General features: G+C 52.8%; 1 protein-coding gene across 3 annotated transcripts in view; it reads left to right on the top strand.

The window, feature by feature from the left end:
- The first annotated feature begins 784 nt into the window (after positions 1-784).
- PYGB (glycogen phosphorylase B) overlaps positions 785-16,322 on the top strand; it is a 16,308-nt gene continuing 770 nt past the window's right edge. Inside the window, exons 1-20 of one of the 3 annotated variants that reach the window (XM_085315264.1) lie at positions 785-1,059; positions 2,963-3,041; positions 4,156-4,259; positions 5,701-5,832; positions 8,224-8,335; positions 9,458-9,540; positions 10,050-10,193; positions 10,549-10,641; positions 10,755-10,901; positions 11,032-11,195; positions 11,571-11,685; positions 12,431-12,532; positions 12,657-12,804; positions 13,095-13,153; positions 13,488-13,629; positions 13,982-14,189; positions 14,632-14,766; positions 14,920-14,986; positions 15,222-15,377; positions 16,180-16,316. In XM_085315264.1, the coding sequence (XP_085171390.1) occupies positions 988-1,059; positions 2,963-3,041; positions 4,156-4,259; positions 5,701-5,832; positions 8,224-8,335; positions 9,458-9,540; positions 10,050-10,193; positions 10,549-10,641; positions 10,755-10,901; positions 11,032-11,195; positions 11,571-11,685; positions 12,431-12,532; positions 12,657-12,804; positions 13,095-13,153; positions 13,488-13,629; positions 13,982-14,189; positions 14,632-14,766; positions 14,920-14,986; positions 15,222-15,374 (2,259 nt within the window). In that variant the 5' untranslated portion in view covers positions 785-987 and the 3' untranslated portion in view covers positions 15,375-15,377; positions 16,180-16,316. Of the gene's footprint in view, positions 1,060-2,962; positions 3,042-4,155; positions 4,260-5,700; positions 5,833-8,223; positions 8,336-9,457; positions 9,541-10,049; positions 10,194-10,548; positions 10,642-10,754; positions 10,902-11,031; positions 11,196-11,570; positions 11,686-12,430; positions 12,533-12,656; positions 12,805-13,094; positions 13,154-13,487; positions 13,630-13,981; positions 14,190-14,631; positions 14,767-14,919; positions 14,987-15,221; positions 16,138-16,179; positions 16,317-16,322 lie in introns of those variants that run through there. The other 2 variants (XM_085315265.1, XM_085315263.1) reach the window with 2 other exon arrangements.

Consider the following 16,322-nt stretch of genomic DNA (forward strand, 5'->3'; position numbering starts at 1 on the left):
CTGGTCAAGGACCGCAACGTGGCCACCCCCCGCGACCGGGCCCTCGCCCACGCGTAAACCCGCCCCGCCCGCGGGAGGCGCCCTGCAGCCCCCAGGAGGGCGCGGGCGGCCCCCAGGACGCGCTGCTGTCCGGGTTCCGCCATCGCCTAAAACCGCGACCGTCGTCGCTCCGGTCAGACCCGTTTTAGCACCCGCCGGGGCTGAGCATCTTCCCTCCGCAGAGCCGCCCCCGCTGGAGCTGCCGAGGCCGTTGCCCGCATCCAGCCAGAGGGGAAAACTCCCGGCCCTCGGTGCCGGAGCGCCGAAGTGCCCTGCGCTGCCTTCGCCCGTCCCTCGCCTCCTCTGCAGCTGGTGACCTGGCTCAATTATCGTCGGGCAGCTCCAGAAGCGCGATAGCAGCCTTGGAAAATCGTTAGCAGGAGGCCTGGCCTGAAGCCCGACCAAGCACGCAAGGGGCCAGAGGCACTCTCTTGCCTTCGGCTGGCGCGGGATCAGCTCGAGCTGCAYGGGAGAAAATATTAAAAGCCCCACTGGAAGCATCACTTGGACCAAGTGCCCCAGCAGCTTGACCGTGTTTAAATGTACTGTTTGGCATCCCAGATAATTCTTGCTCTAAGTTAATTAGGGAAACACTTAACGGGCAACAAGATTTTCCTATAGAAGGCTGTTGGCAGGGAGATGCGCAGCGAAGGGTTGGCCAGCATCCCGTGCTACCAGCCTTCTGACAAACAAGCTGTGGTGCGTGTTGCTCAGGAACCGGCGTGAAGGGCCCACTTAGGAAGACATCCCTCTTCAGGAAAGCTCTGAAGTCTACCTGTTTTGGTTTTTTTTCTTTGATTTTTTAATTTTAAGTGACTTCGGTGACAATATTTGGTGCAGCAAGCGATGAGCAGGCCTCCTACGAGTGTTTGAAATGAACGGTGTGTAATTTAGTGCTGTTTTGCTTTGCCTCCCCAGCGTGTTTATTACCTGTCCCTGGAGTTCTACATGGGACGCACCCTGCAGAACACGATGGTGAACCTGGGCTTGCAGAACGCTTGTGACGAAGCCATTTACCAGGTGAATTCTTATCCTGCCCCTCTCCCCCCCCCCCCCCCCCCCCCCCCCCCCCCGAAGATTTAGGTAGAATTTTCCACGTGAAAGGCTGAGTATCTTTATTTCTCAGGGCTTACTCCTAATGATGTTTTATTCTGACTAAACGAAACAAGGCTTGGCTCTGTTACTGTTTTTCATTTCCCAAAAGAGAGAATAGGGAAACCTTGGGCTGCCTTGAGAGTTATAGTTTTCTCAAGCCACGTTTTTCCTGTAGTGGCTGGGTTTCACATCTGGAAAACAACTCCTAGTGTCCAACAAGACTAGGGAATCCCAAGGTGCAGACAGCTTTCCATCACTATGAGGAGAAATGATGGCTTATCTCTGAAGATGTAATCTGATGAGGGAGGCTGAGCAAGAAAAGAAAACTGGAGCACAAAGACACCAAACTACAGTTTATGCATGCATGTACACAGGACTCTGCAGGAGCACTGGCAGATAAAAATATATCACTAAGAAGGAAGAAGGGGAAAAATGGTTTCCCTAAAATAAAAAGGCCTTGGATGAGTTCAAACTGGAAAAATCGCAGATGCTGCTAAGTAGCACTAAGTCAATCAGAAATGCAAAGCCATGTTTACTCAGGCTTGCAGTCATCTCTGCAGCAGGACAGTGATCTTTGTGACAGGCTATGTTGGGGCTTTCTTACGCCAGATCTTTGTGCCCTCCCTCCCCTGCCTTGGCTTGATCCATATTATGCTGTCTAGCAAAGCTGGGCTCTGTCACCATCTCTTGGAATGATTTGCTGTGATTGCTGATGAAATGTCTTGGCTAGTACTTACCTTGCCAAGGGATGCAAAGGATTTCCCAAAGGGGGACCCAACACTTCTCTCTCTAAGGTATCACACATCAGAGTTTCATTCAGGGAAGATCTTCAAGTCCCCTTGTGAGGTGTTTTCATTGTACTGATCTGGCCAGAGCTGTCAACGAAGGCTTCCCTCACTGTAGTCTCTGATATTTGGAGCTCATGATGGCCAGTGACCAGCTCAGATGGGAGGTCTTATATCCAGCATGACTTAGTGACAGAGAATTTGCCTCGATTTTAGCAACCCCTGTCACTCTGTGCATGAGGCTTTCCTGGCTCATGATTGAACACAGCTGCAGCACTGGGAGAGAGGTTTGGGGAGCAACTGTGGCATCTGCCTGACTCCATGTTGCTCACCTTCATGCCAAGGTGAGAAACTGCTGTCCTTTGAGAGGTAGCATCTCTTGACTCCTGAAAACTTGCTGCTGGCATGCAACCTCAAAGTGGATGCAGCCCTTGAAGAGCTTGCTAGCATTTGGGCTGGAGAACAGGTTGCCCAAGAGATACAGAAGATGAGACAACCACACTCCTCCATGGATTCCAGTCAAGGAGCTCTGCTGCAGAGTGGTTATGATGTGGGAGGACATAGAGTGTAACAGTAATACTTGCAAGAAGAAGCTGCAAACATGGCTGTAACATTCCTCAAGGCTTAAGTGGATGTAAAGAGAAGAGTGGTGCACTTAAGCAGGCAGGATTCTGCAGTTTCTTTTGTGCTGACTGGCCATTTGCCATCCTTTTTCCAATCTGAGTTCAATGAACGGACCTTGCAACTTGAAGGACTGCCAGAAGACAACTGTTTTGTTTGATGTCTCTAAGGAAACCTCCCAGTTTAAGGGAAGGTGACGTTTGATGATGAACTAGATCATTTTTCAAGTAATTAGGCTGCCTGGTGATGGGAGACTGATAAGATGTGGAGGAGTCGGGGCAGAGGAAGCCCCATGTACTTTTTTATTTTATGTGGGATGGGTTGTTTTGGAATTTGAGTTTGCCCTCCTCGGAGAGCAGCCTCATAGCATGGGAGGAGTGAGATACTGACAGTGTGTTCTGCTGTGGTTATTTCCCCAATAGCTGGGTTTGGACTTGGAGGAACTGGAGGAAATTGAAGAAGATGCTGGGCTGGGAAACGGAGGCCTGGGCCGCTTGGCAGGTAATACAGGGAGAGGGGAGCCCTGTGCTCATGCCAACTGCACAGGGACCAAGGGCAGCCTGGCAGGAAGGCTCTGTACTTATGCCCTCCTTGTGAGCATGTTGCATGTTCGTTCCAACCCCTGTCCACCCTCTGCTCCATGACTCACCCCCTGCACCTGGGAGTGCCTGCTGCAGCAGGATAACATGTAGGCCATAACCCACACCTATCCCAGCCAACGTCCACCACACAGCCGTACAGCGTGGTGTCATCTGCATTCTCCCAGCTAGTCAGAAATTATCCCCCCCCCCCAAAGTCTAAATGAGAGCATCCAGAAGATGCATCCGTGCCTAACTGAAGCATGACAAGCTGGGATGTGGCTGAAAAATCTCTCACTTCCCTGAGGCACACAAATAACTCTCATGTAGACAAAATGTTGGCTGCTATTTTAATTTGCCTATCGCATAGGGGAACAAGGGAACAAGGCCTCTCTGACAMAGTGGAAATGCCAGGGCTAACCTTTACTAGGGCTGCTCTGGAATGATGATTGGAAAGGCTTGCTTTGAAAGAGCTGATGGTAAAGGAGTTGGTGGTACAGCCAGTCAGGTTCAGAAGTGCTGCTTTATCTGATGTATGGGCTTAGACCAAGGTGTGGGTTTCTCAGACAAATTTAGAAGAGCTCGTGCTGCAGCAAGGCTGCATTTGCATCCATTTCAGTCATGCTTAACTTGAGTTGTTGATAACCCTGCAGCTGTCCTGGTTTCCACTAATGCAGGCCCTGCTATCCACAACTGCTTGCACAGGGAAGGTTGTCACACCTGCACCTTCATCACCCAGGGCTGTGGGTGCCCCAGACTCCCCTGGTGTTGGCCTGGTGCTAATCCCTCCCTTGCAACTGCCTGCAGTTCCTGTCCTTGTTGCTAAAAACTTTGGGGTGTTTGTGGCAGCTCAGCATGATGTACACTGGGACCATACTGCAGACTGACCCTTCCTACACACAGATTTTCTCCGAGTAATAAGAGTTTTCAGCAGCATTGGTTGTGGTGGCTCCTCACCCCCATGCACAGTGTGCTGTAGAGGTGTCATGAGCTGGGCGTGAGGTTCCTCACATTGTGATCCTGCTCTGCTCTTCCAGCTTGCTTCCTGGACTCCATGGCCACGTTGGGGCTGGCAGCGTATGGTTACGGCATCCGCTATGAATTTGGTATCTTCAATCAGAAGATTGTCGATGGCTGGCAGGTATATTGACAAACCAGTCACCCCTTCCCTTTCCAGTCCATGCTGAGATGGTCATCTCTGTTTGTGGACAAGGCCTGGCTCAAAAAGTGGCTTGGCAGCGCTGTGGTGACTTGGACTGTTTATAAAGCTGGTTATTTTAGCCCATCACCTGTGGTGCCAAACAGGCTGTTACTACCTGTGCTGACCCCAAGGCTCTAACCGCCTCAGCAAGGAGAAATGCCGAGGGCCTCTGGGCGCGCTTGTACAGCAGGCTCACACCCAGGGGCACGTGCAACCACCACTGCCCACAGCTGACTACCTCAGCACAGTGGTTTGTGAGCTCTGCCTACGTGACGCAGCTGCAACCCGATTCCCCCTGCCTGAGACTCCGCAGCATGGATGTGACAACCTGAGAGTCCCGTCTGACCTGGGCATGAGTGTGCACGAAGTCAGGGTAACGATGGCAACGTCACTGAACAGCTATCGAAGGTGTCTGCGTTGAGGATGAATGGAAACACGATGGGATAAATGAATGTGCCTGGGGTGCTGCTGCTCCTGTATGTTCCCCAGGACAGTAGAGCAGGAGCTTAAACAGGGACTCTGCTGTAGCCTAATCTTAGTGTTTTGTAAGTAAAATTAGGATAAGTAACTGCCCCAGATGACAGCTATCCAAAGTGTATGTCTGGAAATAACTTCCCTTGGGAGACCTGTGTTGCTTATGTACGTAAAGGACCCTTTTCCCCCTTAAAATAACACTGCATAAATCAGTGCAGATGAGGTGTTTCTGTTTTTTTTTTCTTCCTTTCCCACAAAGAAGCTGCAGTGCTGGGCTCTGTAAATGGTGTAAATTTTCAGCTGACATGCTGAAAAGCAGCCCCTGCAATTGCCTTGATGTTAATTTAAAAAGAACGTGAGTGGTCACACTGGGTTATATCTCAGGCCTGCCCCGCTCCTATCGGAAAAATGCCTGTGGACACAGAGCATTCTTTTTGAGTGCCTCAGCCCCTCTGGCTTCTGGTGCACGTCACCCTTGATTGCACTGCTGAATTCCTTTTTCACTCCTCTTACTGCTGTTATAGGCAGAGAGGAGCAGTTAGCAAGACCTCGATTACAGAAGATGGTTTGTGGCCAGGAACAGCAGTGGTGGGCTTCCAGGAAACCACATCCCACATATCTCACCGTCACCATCAAACTGGCTGCAAACCGCTTGAGATGCGCTGAGTGCGGGCGTCCATGCAATTCATGGGGATAGTTTAAACCAGTGCAGCTCTGCAAAGCCAATGTAAGAGGCTGTTGTATGTAGTCATCCCTGTTTTGGAAAGCCCAAAGGCCTGTGCATCTTCATCTCCAAAGTCAGCTTTCTAAGGCTTTGCTTTTAAGCTGTGACTCTCTCCAGAAAGGCCTCGTTTAGCCTTCACTTAGAGATACAAGCCTTCCCTTGAATTATGCTTCCCTCTTTCAGGTGGAGGAGGCTGATGACTGGTTGCGCTATGGCAATCCCTGGGAGAAAGCTCGCCCGGAGTATATGCTTCCTGTGCACTTCTACGGCCGAGTGGATCACACCCCTGAGGGTGTGAAGTGGATTGATACTCAGGTACAAAGATCACCTCTAGTGTTGGGCTTGGGGAGGACAGGATAGGAGAGTGTGGAGAGGGAGAGTCTCCTCCCATGCTAGTTGGCGTCAAACTCTGCTTTTCTCCCAGATTGGCAAGACTGACTCTGCTCCGTTTGTGATTTTGTGCTTGTCAGCTTTAGCTGCAGCAGAATCTGAGGAAAAAAAAATAAATAGTCACAGCTGTGACTTCAGATCCTCGTTCTCTACTGATTTCTGGGGTGCAATCTCACATCCTTGGGTGGAATTAAAACCTAATTTACATGGGCAGAAAACTGTATTCCTAGCAGCTGAATTAGGCACCTTCCACAAGGATCCTCGCTACCCCTTGCTCAAACCCAGTAATTTTGCAGGTCACTCTGCAGCTGCTGCTGCTGTGGGTAGAGATTCATATCTTGGGGTAGCCATGGAGCAATCTGGGTGCTTAACTCCTGTCACTGGAGCAAGTTGCTCTCTTTCCTAGAGCAGCCTGATCGGCAGAGTGCTGACAGGGGAGGCTCACAACAGAGATTCATGTTCCCAGTCTGTCTGGAGGCCTTGTGTTGTGCCAACGTTTAGAGCAAACGCTTCACTACATAATAAATGTGTTCCAGGCTTACAGCTGAGGGAGGCAAGCTTTAAATAGGCACAGATTTACTAAGACGACTGAAGATGTGTTGGCCTTTCCTCTCTAACCACTACCTAGGGGAAGAAAGGACTATATGAGTTTCTGTTAGATTTAGTGACACAGCCCAGCCTTGTTCCCACATTGGCCAAGGATTGCTCAGCCTGTTAGGCCAGTTTTGTCCATCTCAGGAACACACAGCCGTAAAGCCAGGCTGGTCTCTTCAGTGCCCACAGCTCTCCCAAGAGCTGAGCCCTGTTACAGAGCCCCCTTGGCCTGTTCAGAAAAGAAAGAAACCAGATCCATTTCCAGGGACCTTGCTTGTGAGAGGCAGCATGGTGACCTAGACCATTCTCAGGATACATGTAGTTCTGGCAGGTTAGTGGGGCACTGTGCCAGAGGCCTCTGGGGAAGCAGCCGTCCACATGGGGAATGAGTGCCTTTGTCTTTCAGGCTGCAGGGATCCCAAGCTGTACACTGAGAAACACTGCTTCCTACAAGAAAGGGAGTTTTCAGCCAGTGTCCTTGTAGGAAACAAGCTGGAAGGGCTCAAAAAAAGCCAAAGAAACAATGTCCAAATATAGCATCGTTCTGTTTATGTGATGTGTGCCCCGGGCCTGTGGCTCAGACAGGGGCGGGCTTGCATTCCTTCCACGTCCGGAGCTGGTAATATTAGCTTTTAGAGCCTGAGCTCTTGCTAATTTTCCCCTGAGGGGAGGTGTTGATGCTGGCACAAAAAGACTCTTAGGGGCTGATGCACTGATCTGCCCAGATTTCCCCTGCCCCATAAGCACAGGTCCCTCTGTTCTCTCTCGCCTCTCATGTTGTTACGTGGGGAAATCTGTGGCAGTGATGCCAATACATACTGACTTGTTCAGGAGGAGCTAGCTCCTGTTGCCTGTGTCAGCTCAAGCTTTTTGTACACAAGTCTTCAGCCCCTTCCTTCTGGGGCTGAGATCAGGGCACCTTGCCTTGCTGCCCAGCAGATCTGAAGGCAAGTGAATATTGGTACAGCAGCAAACTGGAGCGTGCAAGCTCGGAAACCCACCCTTGCCTTGTCTGGCTGACACAGTCAGAGCTGGGCATCCCGCTGTTATTCTCAGCAGCAGTAAGCCATCCTTTAAGCTCGAGGATTAAACATCAGCTACAGACTGCACCAGTGTTTTTGCACTTGTGTTCAGTTCAGGCCATACTGGAGGTCTTGGCAGATTTAGTCAAGTCAGGTTCATCATATGTTTAATGAAGTTCTTGGGTGAATCGCTCTGGGAGTGGTGCTGGGGCAGTAGAGTTTAGTCCTGAGAGGCTGCAGAGGGCTAATGAGTAGTATTCAGCCTGCAGAATCTCTCCTGGATGGAAACACAAAGGTTACAGCTGTCCTGTGACCTTGGCTCTTCTCCAGCAGAGACAGAATTGCAATGGCCAGTTGAGGATGTTTGCAATGCTCTGATGAATAATTTAAAAGGTACTCCAATCGGTATAGGTTGCTCAGCAACTTGATTGCAACTCTGCTACATTTTGTTGGTGGGCTGTTAACTCCTGTTTGTCAGTAAAGCTCCAAACAGCTCCGGTCCCTTGGCCAGAAGATGCTAGATGTGCCCACGGTAGCGGGAGAGTCTGCGAACCTCAGCAGGTGTGTTTTAGTGCAGATAGGATCTTTACCGCAGCCAGGAATTGCCTGTTCTCTGATTTCCTCCATGCTTTGAGTCTCTTTCCTACCTTCTCTGACTATGAGACATTGCTTATCAGAGGGCAATGTTGTCCTTTTGCAGGTTGTCCTTGCTATGCCTTACGATACACCAGTGCCAGGATATAAGAACAACACTGTGAACACCATGAGGCTGTGGTCTGCGAAGGCGCCTAATGACTTTAACCTCCAGGAATGTAAGGGCTCTCTGCTGCCTCTTTTCTGGCCAGTGGACTTCTGGGCTGGGGCATGGTTGCTTCTGTGTACACAGTGGCTGGCACAGCACCTCCCATCTGGCCAGCTTCATCCATAACACCTGGATGTTGCCAAAACACTACTGTGCATGCATCCATGCCTCCAAAGCTCCCATGCACCAGGACACCTATCTGTCCTCCTCCATTCCTGTCATGCCTGTCTCACCCTTGAAACCTGCCCTGTGCCTTCCCTGAGTGCCAGACCATCCCTGAGTGCCAGACCATCTGCCAGTGTGTTTTCCATATAAGCAAATGAGCTGCAAACCCACAGTTGCCATCGAGGGTTGTTTCCATGTAGCTTCATCCCTTGGTGCTGATGTAAATGGCAGTGCACCCCACCTTACTCTCCCTCACTGCTGATTTCCTTTGAGTCCATGTGTGAGCTGTTCTGTGGACTGTAGAGCATTTCTCAGGCTCTAAGTGTAGTAATGAAGAGCAGATGTAGGGCAACTAACATAAAGCTCAACACTAGGCCATTACCAAAGGGAGAAGTTTTAGACAAAATTGATTTGAGTTGTTGTTTTGTACTTGGAAGCACCAAGATATGTGTGTTGAAACAGCTGCCAAGAGAACTCCTGTGAGATACTTAGGACGAGGGCTGCTGGCTTTCAMATACTCATAACGCCTCCTCAGTTCTTCACTGATGACTGTGAGCTGAGTTTTGGGTGGGCCTTTTGTACTCCTCAGGAACTGTCAGTAAACCTAGTCTTTTTGCTTCTTAGGCCAGATGACTGGTTTACTCACTTCCTTTTTTTTGCCTTCTCTGGCTTCCATCTGTCTTCTGCTTCTATCTGTTCTTCCCGATCTGTATGTCTTGAGAAACTGCATGGTGATGTGCAATTCTCGTATCCAGTCTCCTGTTTCTCCTGGTGCTTTCCCACTTGAACATTCCCATTCATGTTTCATTAATACTAGCTTTAATGTTCCCACTAAAAGTCTCTGCAGTCATGGCTAGGAGGCTGTGAGGGCCTTTGGCTCAGGAACTGTACAAGAGAGTGTGTCTGGCACCTGCCTGAATTTCTATATAGCTGTTGCAGTCCTGTGTGTACTTCTCCCATGCTACAGTCAATGTGGGTGACTACATCCAGGCGGTGTTGGACAGAAACCTGGCAGAAAACATCTCCAGAGTCCTGTACCCAAATGATAATGTGAGTAGTCACACACACATGCCTTCTTGCCTCTTTTTCCTGCTGCTTGGGATCTTCCTCCCTGTCATTTTATTTCTGGTGTGCCTGGACACCACACTGGCTATTGGGGGGAGTCCAAAAGCCTTAGTCCAAGAACCCTGCAGGGGTCTTGCAGAGAGGGAGGTAGCTGTGTAAGTCTGTGCACGTTGCAGTAATGTGGCAGATTCTGTTGCCCTCTGGAGGCACCTAAGACCAGGCAGCTACATCTTGGATGAGCAGCGCCAGCCCCTGGAGCTGTGCTGCTCCTGGCCCACGTTTGGAATTTCAAGCCCCTGTCCCTGGTCCGGTCCCTGCAGCTGCTGCCCCATGAGATGCAGCACGAGGAACATGCACAGTAGCCCTGATGAGGCGCTGAACATGTAAGGCCTGGTGGGAAACCCGTCAGAGTGGGCAGGAGCATCTCTAGAGGGTTGGCTGCCAGCTGGGGACAGCAGCTGCTGCGCTGATGGCTGCGCATCCTCCCCGTGCAGTTCTTCGAAGGCAAAGAGCTGCGGCTGAAACAGGAGTATTTCGTGGTGGCTGCTACCCTCCAAGATATTATCCGCCGCTTCAAGTCTTCCAAATTTGGTTGCCGAGATCCTGTAAGAACATGCTTTGAAACCTTCCCGGACAAGGTGAGTTTGTGGGCCAAGAAGGGCTGGGGGCTTGGGCTAGACCTGCCTATCATTAGGGAGAGCAGGATGCTCAGGACCAAGCAGAGTATACAAAGATCCTAGTAATTTGGGTTGGAAAACAGGTGATCTCTGGGTCCCTCTTCCCAGGAGAAAATTTGCAATTTGGAGCAGAACTTGCAAAGGTTGAAGAGCTCCGTTCCTGAGAGCTCTCTCTATTGCTAGGGTGGATGGTGGGTTGTGAGCCAGGAGAACAGACTTGGGGCTGAGCCCCACCCTGTCCCCCAAGGACGCTGTGCTAGGACACTGTCAGAGTCTCGTTAGTGCCAGATCTAAGCCTGGCATGTCTATGTTGCAGGTAGCTATTCAGCTAAATGACACCCACCCAGCCCTTGCCATCCCAGAGCTCATGCGGATCCTGGTGGACGTGGAGAAAGTGGATTGGGACAAGGTCAGCAGAGCTGTGAGATGCGCTCCAGACCTTCCGGGGCCACCTGTCCTCACACATGGTTTCCTTTTCCCTCCTGAGCTAAGTGCACACATTAATCTGCTGTCTCTACACAGGCCTGGGAAATCACAAAACGGACCTGTGCATACACCAACCACACTGTACTGCCTGAAGCCCTGGAGCGCTGGCCAGTCTCCATGTTTGAAAAGCTGCTGCCACGTCACCTAGAGATCATTTATGCCCTCAACCAAAGACATCTGGACGTAAGGGCCTGGACTGGTCGCAGTGTGTGGGGAGCCTGGGGGCTGATGTAGCTGTCCTTGGGATGGGAATGTTCCCAGGTTCTACAGCTGGGCCACTAATGTCTCTTTCTCTCTGTCTGTATCCTGGCAGCATGTGGCAGCTCTCTATCCAGGGGATGTTGACCGTCTCAGGAGGATGTCGGTGATCGAGGAAGGGGACTGCAAGCGCATCAACATGGCGCACCTCTGTGTGATCGGCTCCCATGCTGTCAACGGTGTGGCCCGTATCCACTCTGACATTGTGAAGAACTCAGTGTGAGTTGGGGGATGCCCAAGGCGTGCACACACCTCTCCTCTGCACCCAGCTTTGCTGGCAGGTCTAGGGGTCTGGCCAGGGTGTTTGGGTATCTAGGTCTGCTTTGGTTGTACTGCTGCGCATGACAGGCTGGGGACACTGCCTCATTCGAGTGCATGCAGGGTCTAACTACAGTCCTTTCGGAGTTTGTGAAACCCTAGTCCTTAGGGCTGGCAGAGAAGTTGAGAGGCAACACTGAGAGTTTGGAGTAGTATAGAGAGATCAGCAGAGATTGCCCTGAGCCAGGAGCACAAGTAGGGGAAGCTGGGCACAGCTGACGTCCTGGGTTGTGGAGAGGCCTGGTTCAGAGTGGCTCCTGCTCCCTGATGTTCCAGATTCAAGGATTTCTGTGAGCTAGGGCCAGAGAAGTTCCAAAACAAGACGAATGGGATCACACCGAGGCGCTGGCTCCTGCTGTGCAACCCAGGACTAGCCGATGTTATTGCTGAGGTGAGTYGCAAGCGTGGGCTCTTCCTGCTGTTTGCTTCTGCTTGTCTCTTCATGTCAGTCTGAGCAGAGCCCAAGACTAACTCCTGCCAGCTGTGAGTGAGCACAGACAGGTGGTAGGAGCAGACCTATTGCACCTGTTGATGTAAGACTGGTTGAGCTTTAAAGTCAATGATGAAGGATTGGCCAAAGAATTGCAGAAATTTGGGCCTGTTTCTGTCCCCTCAAAGTGTCTACAAACAACCTGTCAGGCAGTACCACACTTTGTGGAAATGAGTGTCCACGGAGGCATCCGACTTCACAGATGAAAAAGGGCTCCCTCAGAACTCCAACCTCAGCCTTGTCTCCTTCGTGAGCCAGGCCCTGGAGGACCAGCTTTTGCTCCGTACTGAGATATGCAGTGGCTGAATAATGTCCTGCAATTAAAAGTATTTTTAAGCTCTGACCTTCAGGTCTTCCAGCTACCAGGAAGCCCTAGTACATGTACAAACATCCTTCCTCTAAAATTCTTTGAGGAAAAGGGACTTCTTTGGGTTTTTGCATGTGTCCTTTTTGGCCTGTACCTCTGAGCTCCCATGTAACACAGAGCAGTAACCTCACCAAAAGCAGCTGTGCGCCTTTTCCTGTCCAGAGTGTCTCTTCATCCACTTTCCAGTGCGATCATGGCACCTCTGTTAGGGAAGCACAGCTGTGGACTGAGTGAGAAGACTTACAGGTGGGACATTCCTCTCTTGGTTTGTTCCTTTAGAAAATTGGAGAAGGCTTTATCACGGATCTGAGCCAACTGAAGAAGCTACTGAATTTCATCAATAACGAGACTTTTATCAGGGATGTGGCGAAAGTTAAACAGGTAACATGGTTTGGGGGGTTGGGGAGAAAGGTAAAGTTACCCAGGAACATCCTTGCGGTGAACACTCATGTCTGATACAACGCCTAGGAGCCCATGCCTGCTTCTCATCAGGTTTCCTTGGCAGGAGAACAAGCTGAAGTTCTCAGCCTACTTGGAGGAGCAGTACAAGGTCAAGATCAACCCTTCCTCTATGTTCGACATTCAGGTGAAGCGAATCCATGAGTACAAGCGCCAACTGCTGAACTGCCTGCATGCTATCACCCTTTACAACCGTAAGTCCTGCCTCTGGCTGCTTGATCAAGGGACACTCTCCGACAGTCCCTCGTTGCCAGGGTGATGCCACGTTGTATGCCAGCGGGTGGTGCAGAGGGGTGCATCTCTCCAGCTAAGGGCTTCTGAGCCTGGCTCTGTCCTCCTGTCTTGAGGAGCTTCTCTCCAGGAGGAAGACAGTGTGCCTGAAAGGTCACACAGAACTCTAAAGAAAAGCTCTCATCTCTGATGAGAGCAGTAAGCTTTGCCCAGTTTATCATCACTTTGGTGACAGGAATCTCTGCTCTTTCAGGCATCAGAAGTGACCCATCCAAATCCTTTGTACCCAGGACTATCATGATTGGAGGAAAGGTAAAACACGTCCCAGACTCGATGCACGCGCAGCTCAGTGGGGGTGCGGGGAAGGTACTGTCCCATTCCTGGAGCTTTGCTGGGCTCACTGTGGGTTAGCCACCATATTTTGTGCTGAGTGGCTCTTCAGGAAACAGCTTCATGGACTAATTGGACCAAACAAGGCCCCATCATTCCCTCCCTGTGGCTCAGGACTTCCCATTAAAGCTTTTCTGCTGGCTCATGTGTACAGCAGAGATGAGGCCCAGATTCTCCCTGCCGTGAGGATCTGCTCTGGCACCTCTCATGTTCTCCCTTCCTTAAAAGCCTTCACTCTTTCTGAGCTGTTCTTCAGGCGGCCCCTGGCTACCACATGGCCAAGATGATCATCAAACTCATCACATCCATTGGTGAGGTTGTCAACAGTGATCCGTATGTGGGGGACAGACTCAAGGTCATCTTCCTAGAGAATTATCGGGTATCCTTGGCTGAGAAAGGTATGTCTGATCTCATGTGAGTACACATCATGAGCTGAGCATGTCCTGGCTAGGCCCAAAAGCTGGCTGGTCTGAGAGGCTGTCATGGCAGGTCACCTGGCCCTCCCCAGGGAGGACCTGAGGGCTGCAGAGTGCTGCACAGGGCAGGAGACTAGCTTCACACAGAAGGGATGGCAGCTGCATGAGGTTGCGGCAGAGCTGGGCCTGGGTTTGTGCCTGGCTCTGTGAGCTCTGTGGGCTGAAGCTGATGAGTTAGCAAGGCCCCTAGCAGGTGCCCAGAGCTGTTCTGCTGACCTGGGGCCCACGTGCTGGTATGCTGAGGGCTAACTCCCACCTCTCTTGCACCTGGCAGTGATCCCAGCAGCTGATCTCTCCCAGCAAATCTCCACAGCTGGCACAGAGGCCTCAGGCACTGGCAACATGAAGTTCATGCTGAACGGGGCTCTCACCATCGGCACCATGGATGGGGCCAACGTGGAGATGGCCGAGGAGGCAGGCGAAGAAAACCTCTTCATCTTCGGCATGCGGGTGGAGGATGTGGAGGCCCTGGATCGCCGCGGGTTGGTGCTGGGAAGAGGGCAGCGTGTGCTGGGGCCCGTCGGATGGGGATGCAGGGCTGAGCTCTGCCAGGGTGAGCTGCAGGCTCTTGGGGGAACTCCCTTGGGGCAGGGATAAGCAAGGGGCCGGTCTGCACTGGGTCGTTTTGTGGACATCCAGTCGAGGATCCAGTCCAGGCAGCTCAGCCAGAGCGCAGTGGATATGAGTGGGACGCGAATCTGGGTGCAGAGCGCTTCTGGCGCTGTGGCAGGCCTTGGAGCAGCTAGCAGAGTGCTGTGATGTACGCAGGCCCTCGGGAACGAGACCCCTTGCGGAGGGAGCCTGCGGCAGCCTTTCCTGCCCTAGCAGAGACGCGCGTGCCCGCGGGCACTGCGCTCTGTGGGCGCTGGGCCCTGGGGCAGAGGGTACATCCCTACATCCTGTCTCTGCCTTCTCTGGGGACAGGTACAACGCACGGGAGTACTACGACCGCCTGCCAGAGCTGCGGCAGGCTATTGACCAGATCAGCAGTGGCTTCTTCTCCCCTCGAGACCCTGGTTGCTTCAGGGACGTTGTCAACATGCTCATGTACCACGACAGGTAAGTCCCGGCAAGCAGCCAGCCTGGGAGAGGGGTGTCCCAGCCTGCCACGCGCGACCTGGGCCCTGCCATCCACGGGAAGATGTCTGTGCTGCCAGCCGGGCATCGTACGGCGGGCAAACAACCAGCCTCACTCCGCCTGTTGGGTTTCAGGTTTAAGGTTTTCGCTGACTACGAAGCCTATGTTAAATGCCAGGGCCAAGTGGACCAGCTGTTCATGGTAAGAGCTCCAGGGGTGGGGTCCTGGGCTGGGGTGGCTGAGGCAGGAGAGTGGGGAGGAGCTGGGCTGAGCTTGCTCCGGCAGAGCCCACCTCTGTGCCGTGGGGCACAGCAAGGCCCCATATGCCTCTTTGGTACCGCCATGCCCTGGTGTTTGCTGGTGCCCTGCAAGGCCGAGAGCCTGGGCAGAGCCCGGGGCAAGACTGACTGCTGCCGATTCCCTCTCCTCTTGCCAGGACTCCCGCGAGTGGACTAAGAAAGTCATCAGGAACATCGCGTGCTCGGGCAAGTTCTCCAGTGACCGGACTATCACGGAGTATGCCCGGGAGATCTGGGGCGTGGAGCCATCCGCTGCCCAAATGCCCCCACCCAACGTGCCGCGGGAGTGATGGGTGCACGGAGGGGAGGACGCCAGGAAGGGTCCCCGGCCTGGGCGGGGGGAGGCGTCGCTGGTGTTTCACTGCCTGTCACGTAGACTTGGCTCTGCAGCACTGAGGCCTTTCGGGAGTTTGGGCGGGGAGGAAGAGGAGGAGGAGGACAGTGCTCTCCGGAGGAGCCCTGGCTGCGAGGGATGGGAGCAGGGCGGTGGGAGAAAGGCCCTTGTATTTAAACGCGTGTATCCACCCTGCATGTGCCACGTAGTGCTTTTAGGGAGCTGAACCACTCCGAGTCTTCCTGTGGTTGGGCTCTGTGCTTGAGAAGCAGCTCTAGCTACGCACGCCCRTCCTTGCCCGCTGCCCGCAGCCTGGCCTCGCTCACCCTGCCCCACAAGCAGATTTAGGCTACGCGGGCTCCCCCCGCTGTACACCATTGATACCCCACTCTGCCCCCCCCCCCAGCGAAAGTGGGTCTCCCTGTTAGAGCTGCGGGCGCGCAGGCCCGGCCGCAGCACCTGCCTCGCACGAGCAGCTCTGGCGCTTGCGCTCTGCCCCAGCCCGGCCCGCGCGGTGAACACAGCGGGTGCACAAAGCGGGCGATGTGTGAATGAAAGCGGCCTGGCTGCTCCGGCGGGCGTCTTAGCAGTTAGACGCGGCGGCGTTAACGGAAACAAGCTCATATACTGGCACAGCTGTGCGCCAGGAGCCCAGTAAGTCACCACACAGCTGCCACGGAGGAACCAGGCCTGGTTCCTCCTCCCACGCCTCGTTTTTTTTTTTTTTTTTGTTTTGTTTTGTTGTTGTTGTTGTTGTTTAGCTCAGCATCCCTAGCCGCGTGCAGTGGGCTGCTCGTCATGAGCTGCCCCACAGCCGACCCCGCAAGCCCCTCGCCCAGGTGGAGCCACACGTCCCGCTCCATGGCCGGGACGCGCTGGCACTTGTGTAGTCCTCAGGGAGACA

The sequence above is a fragment of the Rhea americana genome, unplaced genomic scaffold, assembly GCF_003343005.1.
Source record: "Rhea americana isolate MKP2758 unplaced genomic scaffold, rheAme1 scaffold_424, whole genome shotgun sequence".
NCBI classification, from domain to species: Eukaryota; Metazoa; Chordata; class Aves; order Rheiformes; family Rheidae; genus Rhea; species Rhea americana.